This window comes from Triplophysa dalaica, chromosome 24 (assembly GCF_015846415.1).
Source record: "Triplophysa dalaica isolate WHDGS20190420 chromosome 24, ASM1584641v1, whole genome shotgun sequence".
Lineage (NCBI taxonomy): Eukaryota > Metazoa > Chordata > Actinopteri > Cypriniformes > Nemacheilidae > Triplophysa > Triplophysa dalaica.
In genome coordinates, this window is record NC_079565.1 from 5,083,904 (window position 1) to 5,100,068 (window position 16,165).

At 39.8% G+C, this 16,165-nt stretch overlaps 1 protein-coding gene across 8 annotated transcripts in view; it reads right to left on the reverse strand.

Moving 5' to 3' along the window:
* Positions 1-16,165, reverse strand: part of akap13 (A-kinase anchoring protein 13) — a 72,307-nt gene extending 56,142 nt beyond the window's left edge. For all 8 annotated transcript variants that reach the window (XM_056739380.1, XM_056739381.1, XM_056739378.1 and 5 more), the window contains exons 1-2: positions 15,788-16,165; positions 3,922-3,965 (exon numbers count right to left, since the gene is read on the reverse strand). In XM_056739380.1, coding sequence (XP_056595358.1) covers positions 3,922-3,954 — 33 coding nt within the window. In that variant the 5' untranslated portion in view covers positions 3,955-3,965; positions 15,788-16,165. The remainder of the gene's footprint in view (positions 1-3,921; positions 3,966-15,787) is intronic.

Below are 16,165 nucleotides of genomic sequence, written 5' to 3' on the forward strand. Positions count from 1 at the left end.
ATAATGGTACCCATGCAATGACTTTCCAACACTTTGTCAGAGGCTATGCATGAGTATATCAGAAACAAAGCTTGAGCCCTTCCGATGTATTAAAAGCCATGTGAGTGCTTCAGAAACATCTCCTAGTTGTAAATACCTTTCAGTTTAATAGCTAACACGCAAGCCAGTGGTGGGACGCTTTTAGACCGCGGAAGCCCAATATGGAGAGCAGGTGCCAGAGCAGGAAATGTGCCAAAGGCAAAAGCATAAACAAAGTGAACAAAGACCACCCCGTAGACTCCCTGTGACATTCATATGCAGCATGATCATTCACCCTGGTTATATCCAGTGAGTATAGCTATAGTCACATGGCTTGCAGTTTTATTCGATAGTAATCTGTGATTTGAAAGCCATGTTGCCAACACCTATTAAACCGCGTTTTTCCATCTTTAGAATATACCTAAACTACATCATAAGCCGTCACTAGATGCAGAGAATCCCAAGAATTCAGATGCAGAGAAGCTCTTTCATGCGTTCATGACGTCAAGACTAGATTTTTGTAATTTACTATTAGGTGGCTGTACTTACAAAAACTCCAGCTAGTTCAAAGCACAGCAGATGGAGTTCTTACACAAACTAAAAAGTATGAGCATATTAGCCTGGTTCTATCAACATTGAACTGGTTACCTAACAAGCAACGCATTAACTTAATCTTACTGATTACCTATAAAGCCTATAAACTGGTTCCCCTGGTTGGGCTTGGGTTCTGAGGTTTTTTACTCCATTTGAGTTTTGGGCTCCTCATCACCGTTTACATACTGTTTTGCACTGTTGGCCTGACCGGGGGGTCAATGCATGTGTATTTTGTGCTCTGTGCGAGTTATGTTTTATGCATGTAGCTGTTTATAAACCTGTGAGCATGTCTGTTTTCTGTGTGTTTTCACTTTTTTGTTTTTACTTGTATAACTAATGTACAGCTACTTTGTAACAACGAAAATTGTAAAACGCGCAATATTAATAAAGTTGACTTGACTTACATAGATAAGGACAGTGCTTATAATATGTTAGTCTTCTCCTGAGTGAGATTAAATCAAATTTTTTAAACAGAGTTATAATCAAAATGTAACACCGGTATAGCCTGTAAACCCAGGAACTTTTGCACGCAGTCTGCACAAAGTTACCAGGTCCTCTGTGTTTACAAATGATAGTTTGCCAAAGTGATTTGAATCAGAAGAATGTGAACTTGCTGCAAGTTTTTAGAATATCCAACCTAAGAGTTATGCAAATTGTAACCAAAAATGTGAGTTTATCATAGTTCACACTCATGTGGTTCTGCTGAAGTCAAACAGGATTGAAATGACATGAGTGCGAACACGTGATGACTGAATTCTGATTCTTTAGGTGAATTTTAAAATAGACAGAATCTAATTTGTGTACTTTTCTTGTAGTTAAGTTCGGTGCATGAAGTATTGTTGATACTTCGGTTGTCTGTTTTTCCATATCAGTATCTTGCAAGTCAGCGTGCCAGAGAAGGAGTGCCTGGCCTTGTCACCCTGTGCTTTCAACAAACACTCAGCAAGCTGCCTCAGTGTGCAGACCACCGTGCTTCTTTAACATTTAGTTTAAATTCAGCAGAACAATTTTAGACCATTGCTTTGTGCAGATGAACTTCAAGACGTGCTGCTTTCGAAACCCAAAACCTTTTCCTCTGTTTATAATTAGGAAGAGCAAATTAGCCTGTGTCATCTGGCGAACAGGCCAAACTAACCCTCATTTAATTTTCTCAGCTCTTAAAGCAACCATGAATGTAACTCTCTGTACCTGCACCTGCTGGTTGATGAATCTCTTTCAAGCAGCAGCTTTTAAAAATATAGCTATGACAAAAACATCATTAACATCAGCTTTAGTCATTGTAATCTGACCTTGTGCATTTCAGGTACTGTAGGACGAGGGCTGCAAATACAGTTTCTAGGTTTAAAATTGGGAAAATGATGTTATATGATTTTGGGTCCAATAAAAATAAATGCAACATAGAACGACTCCAAAAAAATGACATGTCTAAAGGAAGCCAATAAAGCTACTTCATAAAACTCAATTGCTTCCCTAAAATAAAAGTGAAAAAAGTGATCTACTTATATATTCTTTTGACCTTATTTCCAAACTTTAAATGTACATTAACATTTGTAAATAGATAAAATTTTGGCTGCAAAATATTTCAAAATGATTAAAATATCGCAGACATGCATATAGCAATGGTTTGAATAATTTACATTTTAAGAACTTATAAACAAGTTCTAGGTTGATGCAGATATCGGAGAGACTGGTGAGATTGAGAAAACAATGCCTTTCCCAAAAAGAATATGAACCATGTATGACAATGATTATATTATAATAATAATACATTTTCATATATGCTAAATTAATGCATTGCACACTGCACATCACATTATTTTGCAAGTCATCGTGCATCACGTTTTCCTTCAACATTGTGCAGCCCTGATAGAGATAGCACATCCAAACTTGTCGATACTCATGCGTGACTTTTAACTAAGAAGAAACAGCACAAGACTCGATCAAGCCAGACACCTGCAGTGTGCAACTGCTAAACATGGAAAAAACCACACGTGCAGCAGCGGAGGACTAAAACTGTAACCGCACACAGGCTTATGCACACAGGAACACACGCCAAATGCACCAAGGTCAAAATGAAGAACAGCTGTGTGCTTCAAATATGGCGAGCCATTGCTGCATATGTGCCGCTCTGTGTCTTTAAAGTTCATTATGCGGATTAATTGAACAGATTATAGGCCTTTACTGTTTATTTTAACATTTAGAACACACGCATTTATATCTATTTTGATCACCAATGTCAATGACGTCAAATCTGTGGCAGGATGTTTATGTTACCGTGGATACCTGACAACCTGAATAAGTTGCACGGTGCGGCTTGTCATTGAAAACTAGTGTTCTGAAAATGTTGCGGTCGCTCAATCAAACGTTTTGGTGACAAACACCATCTCGTGTTTAAGCAAATCTAATTAAAGAGAGCTCAGTACATACACAAAAGAGAAACATAATTACCCAGCATCCACACCCCCTGACCAAAGGCAAGAACAAGCTGACACAGGCCAACAAGTATGCGAACGGGCTGAAAAAACTTCAATGTCTTGTCAAAAAATCTTGTAGACTTAACAAGACAAGAAATGAAATAAGAGAAATAGGGCAGTTCAAAGATTAATCACATCCAGAATAAAAATGTGCTTTTACATAATATATGTATGTGCACTGTGCCCATTTATTTTGTATTTATAACCATATACATGTACATATTTAGGAAATAATTACATGTATATATTTTATTTATATATAATTTAAATCAATATATATATACACTCACCTAAAGGATTATTAGGAACACCTGTTCAATTTCTCATTAATGCAATTATGGTGGTGGTGTAATGGTGTGGGGGATGTTTTCTTGGCACACTTTAGGCCCCTTAGTGCCAATTGGGCCTCGTTTAAATGCCACGGCCTACCTGAGCATTGTTTCTGACAATGTCCATCCCTTTATGACCACCATGTACTAAAATGCCCCCCACAGTCACCAGATCTCAACCCAATAGAGCATCTTTGGGATGTGGTGGAACGGGAGCTTCGTGCATCCCACAAATCTCCATCAACTGCAAGATGCTATTCTATCAATATGGGCCAACATTTCTAAATAATGCTTTCAGCACCTTGTTGAATCAATGCCACGTAGAATTAAGGCAGTTCTGAAGGCGAAAGGGGGTCAAACACAGTATTAGTATGGTGTTCCTAATAATCCTTTAGGTGAGTGTATATATATATATAATAAAAACCGTTTTTCTGGATGTGATTAATGGGTGAACAGCCATAAGGAGAAATAAGATCTGAATTATAAATGAATGAACGTATACTTACATACAACGGAGCTTGCTGTGGATTCAGTTTCATGGCACTGGCCACTGTGGAAATAAAAAGATGTTAGCAATGAGAAGTTACAGAAAGTTGGTTTGCATTTATAGCTCAATGTTCTCCATCTGTGAAAGAAATAGCAGACAAACCTGAAACCACTAGCAGAACATTAGCTTTGTTACTTTCATAATACCCCTCCTGTTCTTTCTGTAAAGATGTTTACTTCTGCTATTGCATAACAGGAAATCCATTACAGGATTTCTTTGATTTTGACCATGCAAGTTAGAACAAAACTGCAATGATAAACTCTATATCCCTTTCTCTAATTACTATTTAGCATACAAGCATGTATAAGAGTCAAGAAACAGACGGTTTGCTGCCTGCAGTGAACATGCCACACTTTGGAATCTTGCGGCTGGCCACAAAGCGTGCTGCCCACCTGTAAGCTGCAAGAGGGTGTAACCTGTTACCCAGGCATGAGACAAAACCACAACCGTTCACTCACAACACTCAAACCCAAATCTCAGTTGTTTGCCGAAAGGTCAACCAACACAAAATCAGTTTAATGTGATGGCTAGGAAAAACACTGGGAAACAAGCGACATTGGCGTGTCAATAACGCCCCCACCCATTCTGTTAACTGAAGACGATAAACCGCCCCCTGCTATTGTTCCGTTATCTGCCCCTGGTGAGGTATTAGCCTTTAGAAAGTCCTTGTGCTTATCCGTGGTCCTGCTCATAACTCGGAACCGCAAACATACACACACAATCGTAGGCTTTTACAAGAAAGCCAACTGTACCTTGTGTACCGGGACAAAATTTCAGTTCTCCTTAAAAAGCAGAAACTTGATGCAAGCTGAGAATAATGCTACTGGTTTCTTTGAGGAAGCTTTAGGAAATATGACATCCTGGATAGTTGTGAGTCAAATCAAACACGCATTTCCTAAGATTCTGAAAGAGAGATTATAAAATGTAGAACGGACAATTAACTAATCTCCAATTCTGCAAAACGCTGCCAGGCGATTTAACTTGAACTCCTCTACTGCTCCCGTGCAGGCGGCGTTCCCAGACCATGCCGAAACCCCCCGACCTCCCCTTGTCCTCTGGCTAAGATCAGATATCCCACCTGCTGCTTTTTCGACTCAGGGATGCATGATTATTAACCAAGAACCCCCTGCCCAAGATCTAGCCTCAACCACACAGCCAAATCCCACCCCAACGTATAAGCTACAAAGATGGAGAGAGAGGGAGGGGGGAGACAACTCACCCAGACGGGGGGCACTCTGGACCGCCAGACACGGTCATGGACACCACTCGCTGTTACAAAGATTGACGTGAGGTTTTTAGGCAGCGTAAAGCTCTGAGCTTAAGAAACTGCTTTGATATGAGGCCTCACGGATGGGCCCGCTGCACCAGCACACAGCAGAGTCAGCAAGCCAGTGGTTACCCTCAAAGATTCATGTCTGGATGCTTGAGAAAGGGCAGTTGTTTGTGTGCCTTGGCCTGCGTTCTGGCACCACTGAAACTTAAGCAGGACATTTGGGCTTTTTGAGAAGCCATAAAGTTCTATAAAATGCCCCACTATCCTATACAGGGGTGGTGTGGGGGGTAAACAGGAAGTGGGAATCTGAAATGTGGCATTTGAAAGCGAGTGTAAGTGAGGGTGGGTGGCAGGGTGGGGACGGGGCAGGACATTATAAGAGGGGTCACGGCCTCCTCAGATGGGATCTCTTGTTCGGTTAGCTAAATAAAAGGGCTACTGTTGAAGCTCAACAGGATGGGGTTCAGGGATAATCAGCTGGTTCTAATTATAACCATTGATTTCATCCCCAAGAGCTAAGCCCACACACTATATCCATAACAATAGACAAGACTAAACACTGCTCTTAGAGCAAACATATTTTAAATCACTATTTGAGACACATCATAGTGCAACCAACCTTCATTATAATGCAAGACAGGGACCGTAATACATGAAATAAGACGCCAAGTTGCAAACACATATTTCTGTTTCTGCAATACTGTTGTGCAAGTAGGGTTATTATTTGTTAATTGAAATCAAATAAATGATAGGTCTAAATATTAGTTCAAAAACGTAAAGTAAACAAAAATAAACATATGATCAAGTTCTTCTAGTTCAATTACATTTTTTCACCAGTTTCAGTTCTCGCTGAACAAATACAGTCACATTATCAAACCTCAATAAGATGCTTAAAATATTCACAGCAGGTGTATAACTCAAAAATACTTGGTTTTGCATACCCATAAGCACTCATAATTTCCTGTCGACAAACAAAAACGTGCAAGCCCTTGTTCATCTCTCATATGAAAAGACAATTCTTCTGTCAGCCCCCATCAGAATCCAAGTAGGCCTCGCCCAGCAGCCAGGCCCAGACAACTATTTGTATAGTCTAAGTCAACACGGCCGGGCACTCAAAATCAAGCATCCCCATCTTTTTAGAACTGTGGACTCTGAAACTCAATACACCTTGAATGCCTTCACGTACGATTTGGAAGTGGAGGACAAACTGCGTGGAAACTGTGTGTAAACAGACAAATACAAAGGGTTCTTCCTGTTCTTCCTGTGCCGTGATAAGCGTGGACGTTTTTCTGTATGTGAGACCAGTAGCATGAATGAGCCACAGCTTTCAATAGGATTACAGGATAAGGTGAATTAGTCAGCATCTCATTCGTCATGTCAGGTTAGGTCAACACCTAACGTGTGAAACAAATATCCGTTTTAAGAAGGAAAATAAAGTATTGCCATCCAATTGGGTGCGTATGGACAATTTTAATTAAAAAAGAATGCATTATGTTTGTTTTAAATTACTGAGAAATATCTTATTATTACAATTTGGACAACGGATTTTGAATCGAATAGCCAAAGCACGCAACACTGACTCTAGAGACAGAAACGAGCAGCTCGATGGCATGCGGTTTAAATGTGCAGCCAGAGTCATGCTGCAGGAATGCATGAACAATAAAATGCAACAGGACCTTGCGTTCATTTGCGGTACCCTGGCGAAATGGCATGCTTGTAGGGGGATGGGCGTTCGATAGAGCTCTCTTGCCCCTGTGACACGAACAGGATGTAGCATGTGTTGCTCTCCCTGCGGAACGTCCCCTTGGGAAATTTGGACAAGCTTTGTAGTGCAAACAAGTCAAGCTTTTCTCCATTCACACACACAGACACAGAACATAATACAGAAAACAAAACAGAACATGGTGGAATAACCATCATGTATCGAAAGGCACGCACATGGCAGTCAAATGCAACTGTTTACGTAACTTTTAACCTTCACCTTTTCCACAAAGGTCTTTACTTCGCAGACACAAAAAGTGACCATAGTGAAGCCATTACCATCGCAGGTACTTGTAGCGGTGAGGCAAGAGTAACCTTAACCACCATTTTAAGGAGGTTACCATTAAAACAAAAGAAGATATTAGGAATGCAAATAGTTCTGGAGCGCTTTTGACTTACCATTGAAAGTTTCCTACTATGGTAGTCAATGGTGATAAAGAACAGTTTGGTTCTAAGCATTCTTCCAAATATCTTTCTCTGTGTTTATCAGACCAAAGACATTTATACAGATTTAGAACAACTCGAGGGCGAGTTGATGATGACAGAATTTTTATTTTTGGGTGAACTGTCCCTTTAAAGAAGGTATCTGCAGGAACACAACCTACTGGATCTGATGCCAAAGAATAAACAGTTACAAAGTTTAATGTCGCCGATTTCCAAGATGAACTTGTGTGGTTTGTTATGAAACAGACACAACACTCCTTTGAACTGATGAATTTACAGTTCCAGAAACCAGGCGTGAACTCTTATAATGCAGAAACACCCTGCTGCACTTTCAGGTAAGTTTAATAGAAAGAGGGATTAACATAGCCCGCTTTTTTACAACAGCTAGTTATTCTATCAACGAACTTCTATAAATAAAGAAATACCCTGTAGTTATTTTACTACTTCTATTGACAGAACATATGTCAAAAACAGGAAGACTTTTACGAATAATACAGATGGGATTTGAAAACAAGAAAGACTGGAACTAAACATGCAGTACATGCACATATCGCTACAACAGAAACCGACAACAAATTGTGAATCATTTCTAAAAGACACACATTGCTGAAAGCTCAGGAGGACCTTTTCTGATTTTGCCCGAATAACTGAATGTTACATCACCAAATTTTACATAACAGCATTACGTAAAATAATATACATAAAATTGCACATCTTGGACTGCCCAAAGTCAGCTGTCGTGCAGTCGGAGTCTCTATGCCAACGTACAAACAAAACCAGATTGGGCACATCGGCAAGAGCGAGACAGCCCGTAAGCCAACACCACACTTCTGTGTAACAAGAGGACGAGACGTTCCCAAGAATTAGCAAAACACTGGCCAGTCCAGCTGGAAAATATGATGGTTTCTAGCAAAGGCAAAGGAAGAGATAAACACAATGAAGAAAATGACTGGATTTCTCGGGTTAAAGGGTCATAAGTTAAGGCATGTGTGAGCGTGTATGTGCTGGGGGAAGGGCCATCTGACAAAGTTTGAAGTTTAACCGGTAGATTGTTTTACGGCTCCCTCTGCACGGGTCAGCGCAAGAGCGACAGGCCTCCCACCGAACACAAACCCCCTCCAGAGAGATGAGATGGAGATCAGCTAGTAGAAATGGAGAACAGACGACTGGAGGGCTGTGGTTGTATGTAGATGGTTAACCTCATTTTACAAAACAGCAACTCGTATTTATGTCTAACATTTTATTTAGCAGCAGGGCTTCGGCCCATGTCTTTCACCCCAGCAACAAAAGGCTGCAAAAAGCTGTCAGCGCTTATAAAAATGTATGCATATTTCTCTTGGTGTTTATTGAAACACAGCCACTGCTGTAAGACATCACACTTGCTAAATAATGCATATTATTTAATATACAGAATGATAACGCGTTAACGCCTAATCTTTATTCAAATGATATTAATACATAACTAAACTCCATGCCATTCTTTCTTCCGCAGTACACAGAATAAGATATTTTGAAGAAAGTTGGTAAGCAAACAACTTTGGGCCCCTTTGAATTCCATCATATAGACACAATCCCACAAGAGACATTTCTCAAAATATCTTGTTTTGTGTTCTGCAGAAGAAAAGAAAGCCAAATAGTTTTGTAATGACAGGAGGGTGACTAAATGATTATTTTTATTCTTGGCTGAACCATCCCTTTAAATAACATAAATTTGCATGAACCTAAAACCTGAACCTTTTACTATACATAACATTTCGAAGTACTAAAATCATTTTGTACGCATTCAAATATCCCAGTTTACATATAAACACACATCAAGCATTCTTGTGTCAAAACATCAAACTTTAAAAGTATGATTGGCACTAGTTAGCATGCAATAGGTATCCTGAAAAATCTAGATTTTTAAAACACATTTGTAAAATGAAAACAAATAATCAAACTTATTAAAAGGAAAGCTGTAGCTGAATGCAATATGAGAGACCGAACACGTTAACTTTTCTCCTCCCTGTAGAAGTGAGACTGAGCGACTGTTTATCCATCATCTTTAAACAGTGAAAGCCAGAGCACAGAGCTCAGACTAAGGCCATACTTCCACCTCTCCAAGTCCAGCTCTCATTAGTTTGATATATAGTGAGTCTGACAAACTCTTTCAGTCTGAATGCATTCAACGGTCTCCCTTGACAACTGGTTTTCAGACGTTTCTCCATTCCAACACAGGACTTCGCTTAGCAGCTACAAACTCTGACCAACAGGTAAACTTTTAAAGGAATGCGTTTCCACGGGTTCAGGCCACCATGAGAGGAAATGTTAAGCATACTTTTATTACTCGCTGATTTACCAAATAACCATACAGAAGGTAGACATTCGGCTCTTGGAAATGTCAACGGCTGCGAGAGACGAGAAATAAACAGCAATGAAAGATAAGTGCAAGCCGCAGTGAGCTAGGCAAATGGAGCCACTCTGCAATGGAGAAAGAGCCATTGTGTAGCAACAACTGTCAGCCAATTACAAACCGCGAAGGTGCAACAATGCGACGAGTTCATAAGGTGAGCGTATGGAGAGATGGGGTTTAGCGTGCCATTGTGGCTAAACAAGCCGCACAATAACACCACACCAGCAACACCTAGCAAAACTAGCAGGGTCAATGAACTACAGTAACACACAAGAGTAACAAGACATGAATGATTATAAATCACACCGCGGTATTTTTATTCGTATTTGTATAGAAACCAAAGTAGCAGTCAATACAATTGCTGAAAAACGGCCATGAGTGACTTTGTAAGGTGCCACAAATCTTGCCCAATAGAAAAAAAGGGTGCAGTTCTTTATGCCGGAGCATGTTTGTTCACAATCTGGCAACTTTTAGGACAGAGCTGCAAACAATTATATCGAACTACCGCAGAATTCTTGTCTGGTGCTCGTGGCTTTTAAAGAAGTATTCCAGTGCTTTTCTCCCGAGTGTCCACATTAACATAAAAACGTCCTCTAGGTCCCTATGCTGTTATTTGTGTCTGTGGAAGATAATATGAGAACTTAAGAATAACCATGTAGTTATTTTACACATCCATCAAGATTCAAACATGACAAGATAAAAGGACAATATCCAGGTGTAATACATCACGATGGCGAATAAACCATGATAGAAGTCTAGGTGTACCGTTCCTTTAAAAGAAAACTACGAAAAGACTTAAAGAAAACATTATATTGTTTTATTATGTTTTAAACATTATTATGTTTTATAACTATGCCATGGTCTTCTCAATATGTCAAAATTGTTACGAGACAAAATGATCTATTATGAACAGAAGTAATATAAAACTTGGGAAACCGTCTTGAAGTTGTCTTGTGTTTACTGGACTGCGTGCTGGTGGAACATTTTAGCTTAATGATGGGTTGGAGGATTACTTACAATTTATTAGGAACAGACACTGATTTGTTGTGCTTTTACTCCAGAGCTGGTCCAGATCGAATTAGTTCAAGCCCAAAAGAGCTTTATTCGACAAACTGGGTGGGTCCACGAGAGGGATGTGACCCACGGCAGTTTCTGGTTAGGCTGTTAAGGGGACAGTTCACACAAAAATTAAAAATTCAGTTATCATTAAGTCACCCTCATGTTGTTCCAAATCTGTATAATATATTGTATAATGTATTTGTTCTGATGAACACATAAAGATATTTGAAAGAATGCTTGTAACCAAACAGTTGACCACCATTGACTACCATAGCAAGAAAAATGACAATGGTAGTCAAAAGTGCCCCAGAACTGTTTGCTTTCCTACATTCTTCCAAATATCTTCTTTTGCGCTCAACAGAACTAAGAAATGTAAATAGACTTGGAATAACTCGAGGGTGAATAACTGAAGACAGAATTTTTGGGTGAAATGTTTCTTCAAAAGCTATGTTCCATGATGCAACCAATGCAAATGTCTGCTTTATCACTCATCTCCACTGACTAAGGGTGAGCGAACAACAAAAATATTATTTTAAGGAATGTGTTGTCGCATGTGTAGCATCTCATGCTACGAACAGTTTATGTAATTCTTAAAAATATATATTTATTAATTTAAAAATACGTTTTTGTCCTGACTTTCTATGGATTCACACACCCATTTTCCCAGACATGCTATAGATTCTGCAAAAGTGAGTCAGTCATTCTTGAAATGACTCGGGCAGTAAAATTTTAAGAATCTGAGCAGGGTCATGTTAACCTTAGTGACATGAGGGTAATATTTAAGCTGTAATATGAAGCTAAGCAAAGTCCACCCATGACAATATTCTTCCATCAGTTATAAGGAGGAAGGTTTCTAAACCTGATCTACATTGTGTGACGCCCAGTGAACTAATTTTATATTTGCCTGGACAGCTTTACACAAGAGACAATGCACGATATGAGCCCACAAGAAACCCCAACAGAGACATCACAATTTCGGATGGTAAATAGAAGGGACATTAAAGAGAGGAGTGCATGGGAAACTTTTAAGGATAGTGAATTCAGGAAATATCAGTCAACATTCATTGATCCACGTGGTTCTTAAAACCTGTATATGACACTTTCTTCAGTGGAACGCAAAAGATGATGTTTTAAGAAATGTCTTAGTGGTTTTGTGTCCATTCAATGGAAATAAATGGGGGACAATGTTGTTTGGATACCAACGTTCTTCATAATATCTTCTTTTGTGTTCTGCAGAAGAAAGAATAAAATGAAAACCGAAAGATTAATGCATGTACATAGTCTTTGCGAGCAAGAATGACCAAAGGCCGTAAATGCATATTTCGTCTTCCCAGAAGGAAGTGGCCTGTTGCCTTGCGAGTCAAGGGGACCATAAAATAGGCCTCATTAAAAGCAATTTTCGACACATTTTCTGCGAGATAAGAAAGATAAAATCTTCCCAGATCCAAACCCACACCCATAAACCAAATACAGTTATCCCCAAGCGAACATTCCACTAAGCTGAGGACAAATGTTGAATCAGTGGATGACTTTTTTATCTTTACCTCGTTAAAATCTTTCAGTCAAAAAGTCTGGGGTCTGAACACATTAAACAAAGAAAATAAATAAACAGCCCGCAAATCCGAAAATTCTTAACAAAGCTACGTACCACATTAACCACCAGCTAAAAGGAAAAAGAAGCGTTTCCCTCAACATCTAAACTGAATATTGAAAATGCAACTTGTTCTACTGATAAAATGCAAACCCCCAGTGTTGATTTGCCTATCACCATAACATTAACGTTCCCTGCCTTCCAAATTCAATAAATATCTCTCCAGTCATCAGAACTGACTTTCCAAATGAGCCAGAAAGTAGCAGGAGCAACAGCGAACGGGCTGCCGAGCACACACAGGAAACTGTCCAGACACAGAACGCCATTAAAACGGCACACGTGTGCTCCTACAAAGAGCTATATGTGAGCATGAGGAACACTGAGCCCGGCCTGTTCTATGAGGTTACAGACGGTCACATCTAAACACAGCTGATGACCCAGTTTCACTTCAGACACCTAAGGTCGATTGTTCCAAAGGATAGCTGGCAACACCTGAAAGACAAAGGTGTGGAGTGTAAGGCGGGGCTAAGATATGCTCCTAAAGCACGAGTTGGTTTAAAGGTATTTCAGATTTAACGTCTTTTTGACATGATTTTTTTTAATCTAGCTGGAACTGATTGGATCTTTAAAACGGTAGTTATAGTGCAAGCGTGCTTGTGTCAGGTGCTCGGTCGAAGTCACAGGTCACTGACAACCCCAGGGTTGATCAAAGGTAAAAGGTATGATGTCACGGGAGAAAGGGGGGAGCCAGGCCTCTTGGCAGGTGTACAACAACAAAGAGACGTGCCTTGCTGAGCACACACGTGCGGTCTCAAAAAAACTCTGTTTTTCATGAACAGACAAATTTACGCTATTAAAGAGACTCTTTCGATCGTTGGATACAACAGACAACTTAATACTTTTTCTTCACTGTAAAAATGACATAATGCCTTCCGTGACGCATAACAACTCTCTTCTCTCCTCAAGTAGAGAACTGTGGCAAGAACCTCCCTGGAAAGGTTCGCAAGCATCTTTGAAAAGCGAGTTACGTAACGAGTTGAACAGAAAACGTAGTAAAAGCAAGTATATATTTTTCTCGAAACATGAAAAAGTAGGTACCACTTCACGGTCGACTTTGAGCTAACAGGGCCGCTAAGAGACACACCACTTCAAAACATTCATGTGGTCTTCCACGGCTTGGCAAAGGAAATACGATCCGATCCCACCGAGGGCTTCTCTGCACAAACAAACTACCAGAACATTCTGCTGACTGTGAAAACTACATGTGATGCAAGTGCAACGGTGTATTATACATGGGACAAAGAAACGACGTAACGCTCCGCTTCTAGAAAATCAAAAATCTCCGTGAGAATGTTGCCGTTGTATGAAAGTTCCTCAAACCAGCAGTTTTACAGGCTGGACGTTCCTCAAGTATGTGCCGAGTCAGAGAACTGGACTGTAGGTTTTGGTCTGCCTGTCTGTGTTGAAAAAAGAGAGTCATGTGATATTCATTGCGAAGAGAGACACACGATTAAACCAGGAAAGCATTTTGGGAGTCAGCAAGCGCTCGAAAACAAAGAATACACAGAAGATCGAGTGAACATATGGAGTGGGACAGCGGAGCAAAGTATAGGGAGAAGTCAACAAACAGCTATGTTACATATACATCAACATATTGCTCATAAACACGATACTAAACACTTCTGCAAAACATTAACACCTAACAGCATCTGTGGCTAGGGCTTTCTGGGTTCTCAGAGTATCTATAAAAGCTTTTTAAGTAAGCTAATGATTAGGATTATCCTGACATGTTTTGTCCAAATACAATTCGTAAAACATTTGATTTGCAGGATTCCAGAAAGACAGGAAAGGCATCTGAGTTTTAACTGTCTTTGAATGCCATTTCTGCTTTCCTTAGTAGATCTCGGTTAGATACCCAACATAAGCAGCTGCAACAACAAACTTTATGAGTTAATATATTGCATGTCTTTCCATAAGCTTAAAGCATGCAGAATCAAAGTATTAACTCAATAAAACTCTGCTCTCTTGTAATCATTATGCAAATGTATCCTTTTGATCATATGGTCAATGGCAAGCACAAAGATTAGATTACATAAGCAATACAGTGCCATCTTCCCAAAGAGATTGGTTGATGAATAGACCAAATTCTTTTCTACTCAAGACTGTGCTTTAAAGGAAACACCAACCAAAAAGATGCTAAAAATGTATTCTCCCAATAATGGGTTGGGTTGCAGACGATCACTCTTGAATTTCGTTTGGCAGTAGCTTCTTCAGAATCCTCAGCTGACTGTTTCACAACTACTCAAACCCCGACACTTTTATTAACAATAGAAACTATCATTTTTGCCAAATTCTGCATTTTCACGTGTCATTCACTAAGACAGCTAATATCTAAGGAGCGTTGGTTTTTTTGAACAAGTTTCATCTACGCTTTAGATCTGGGAGACTGTGTGACAGAAAAAATCATGAGTGTCGAAGGCGATTCCAAAAGAGCTTTTAAATGACCCACAGAGGCAGGAATGAGAGTAAACCGATGCAAAAAAACACCCTTGGAATTCCAGAGCTTCTAGATGCAAGAACAACAAACTCGAAGCTGTGTAGTCCGGGGAACGCCAAAACATATTTATAATAACAAAATGCATGTTTACAACCCATCGACTCCCCCATGTGATTCTGACGCTTTCACAGTTTTGGTTTCCAACTGATCAGAAGGGATCACTAGCACATACATACGTGCAGAAGTACAATTTGATAAAGAAACATCTGGGAACAATGTACCATGCTGAGCATGTCAATTTGTAAACAGTTAAATTGCACGCTTTGGAAACAAATTATTTGTGAAGGATACACACCTGGAGGTTAAAAGCGAATACTTTATTACAGAAATGTATATTAGATTACTTGTACGGTCAGACTTTGATGCTTTGAAGGGTTGGGGGCATACAGTTAGTTGGGTGGGGCGAATCCTGAACAACATCAAAGGCCAGATTATACTAAAGACACCTGTCACCTAAAACTGTACAACTTTATGGGTGTAGTTTGTCTAACAATTAAACAAACTGACCAAAAATGAACCAAAATGTTGCAAAGAGACCAAAACACAACACAACTTAAACCAATTACGTGACCAGCACGACCCTGTAAATACTTGCATTTACACCAGGAAAGGTATTCAAGTGAACTGAAACCGGTTTGTCCTCCAGATTTTGCAAATACTGAGAAGTACAAGACATATCTAAACCCAAAACAACATTTCTCGACGCCAGGTTACGTCGAATTACATCATTTAAAACAGGTTTTATTACCTTAAACGCTGCCGTGCTCAAAGCGTGCTCTTCTCTCTCACTCTCATTCCCTTTAAACGACCAGAAAACACATCCAGGATCCTCTCCGTGCGACTCTTTGGCTGCTTACCGCAAACACTCCGAGCTGCCCCTTCTTTTCCACTACTTGTATGGATGTGCACTTCTTCCACGCGCTAAGTACACGGACACCACGAAACAAACCGCTTGTTGCAACTTCTTAATTCAAACTACAGCGTTTGGCGGATGTAAAGCTGTGCAATGTCACAAAACAGCCGGTTGTGACGATGTTTTAACTTGTATCCTGTGGTAATTTTAGCAATTGTCAATCTCTTTGAATGTATCGAGACCAGCCACTTGTTAAACTGTAGCAGCTTCTAT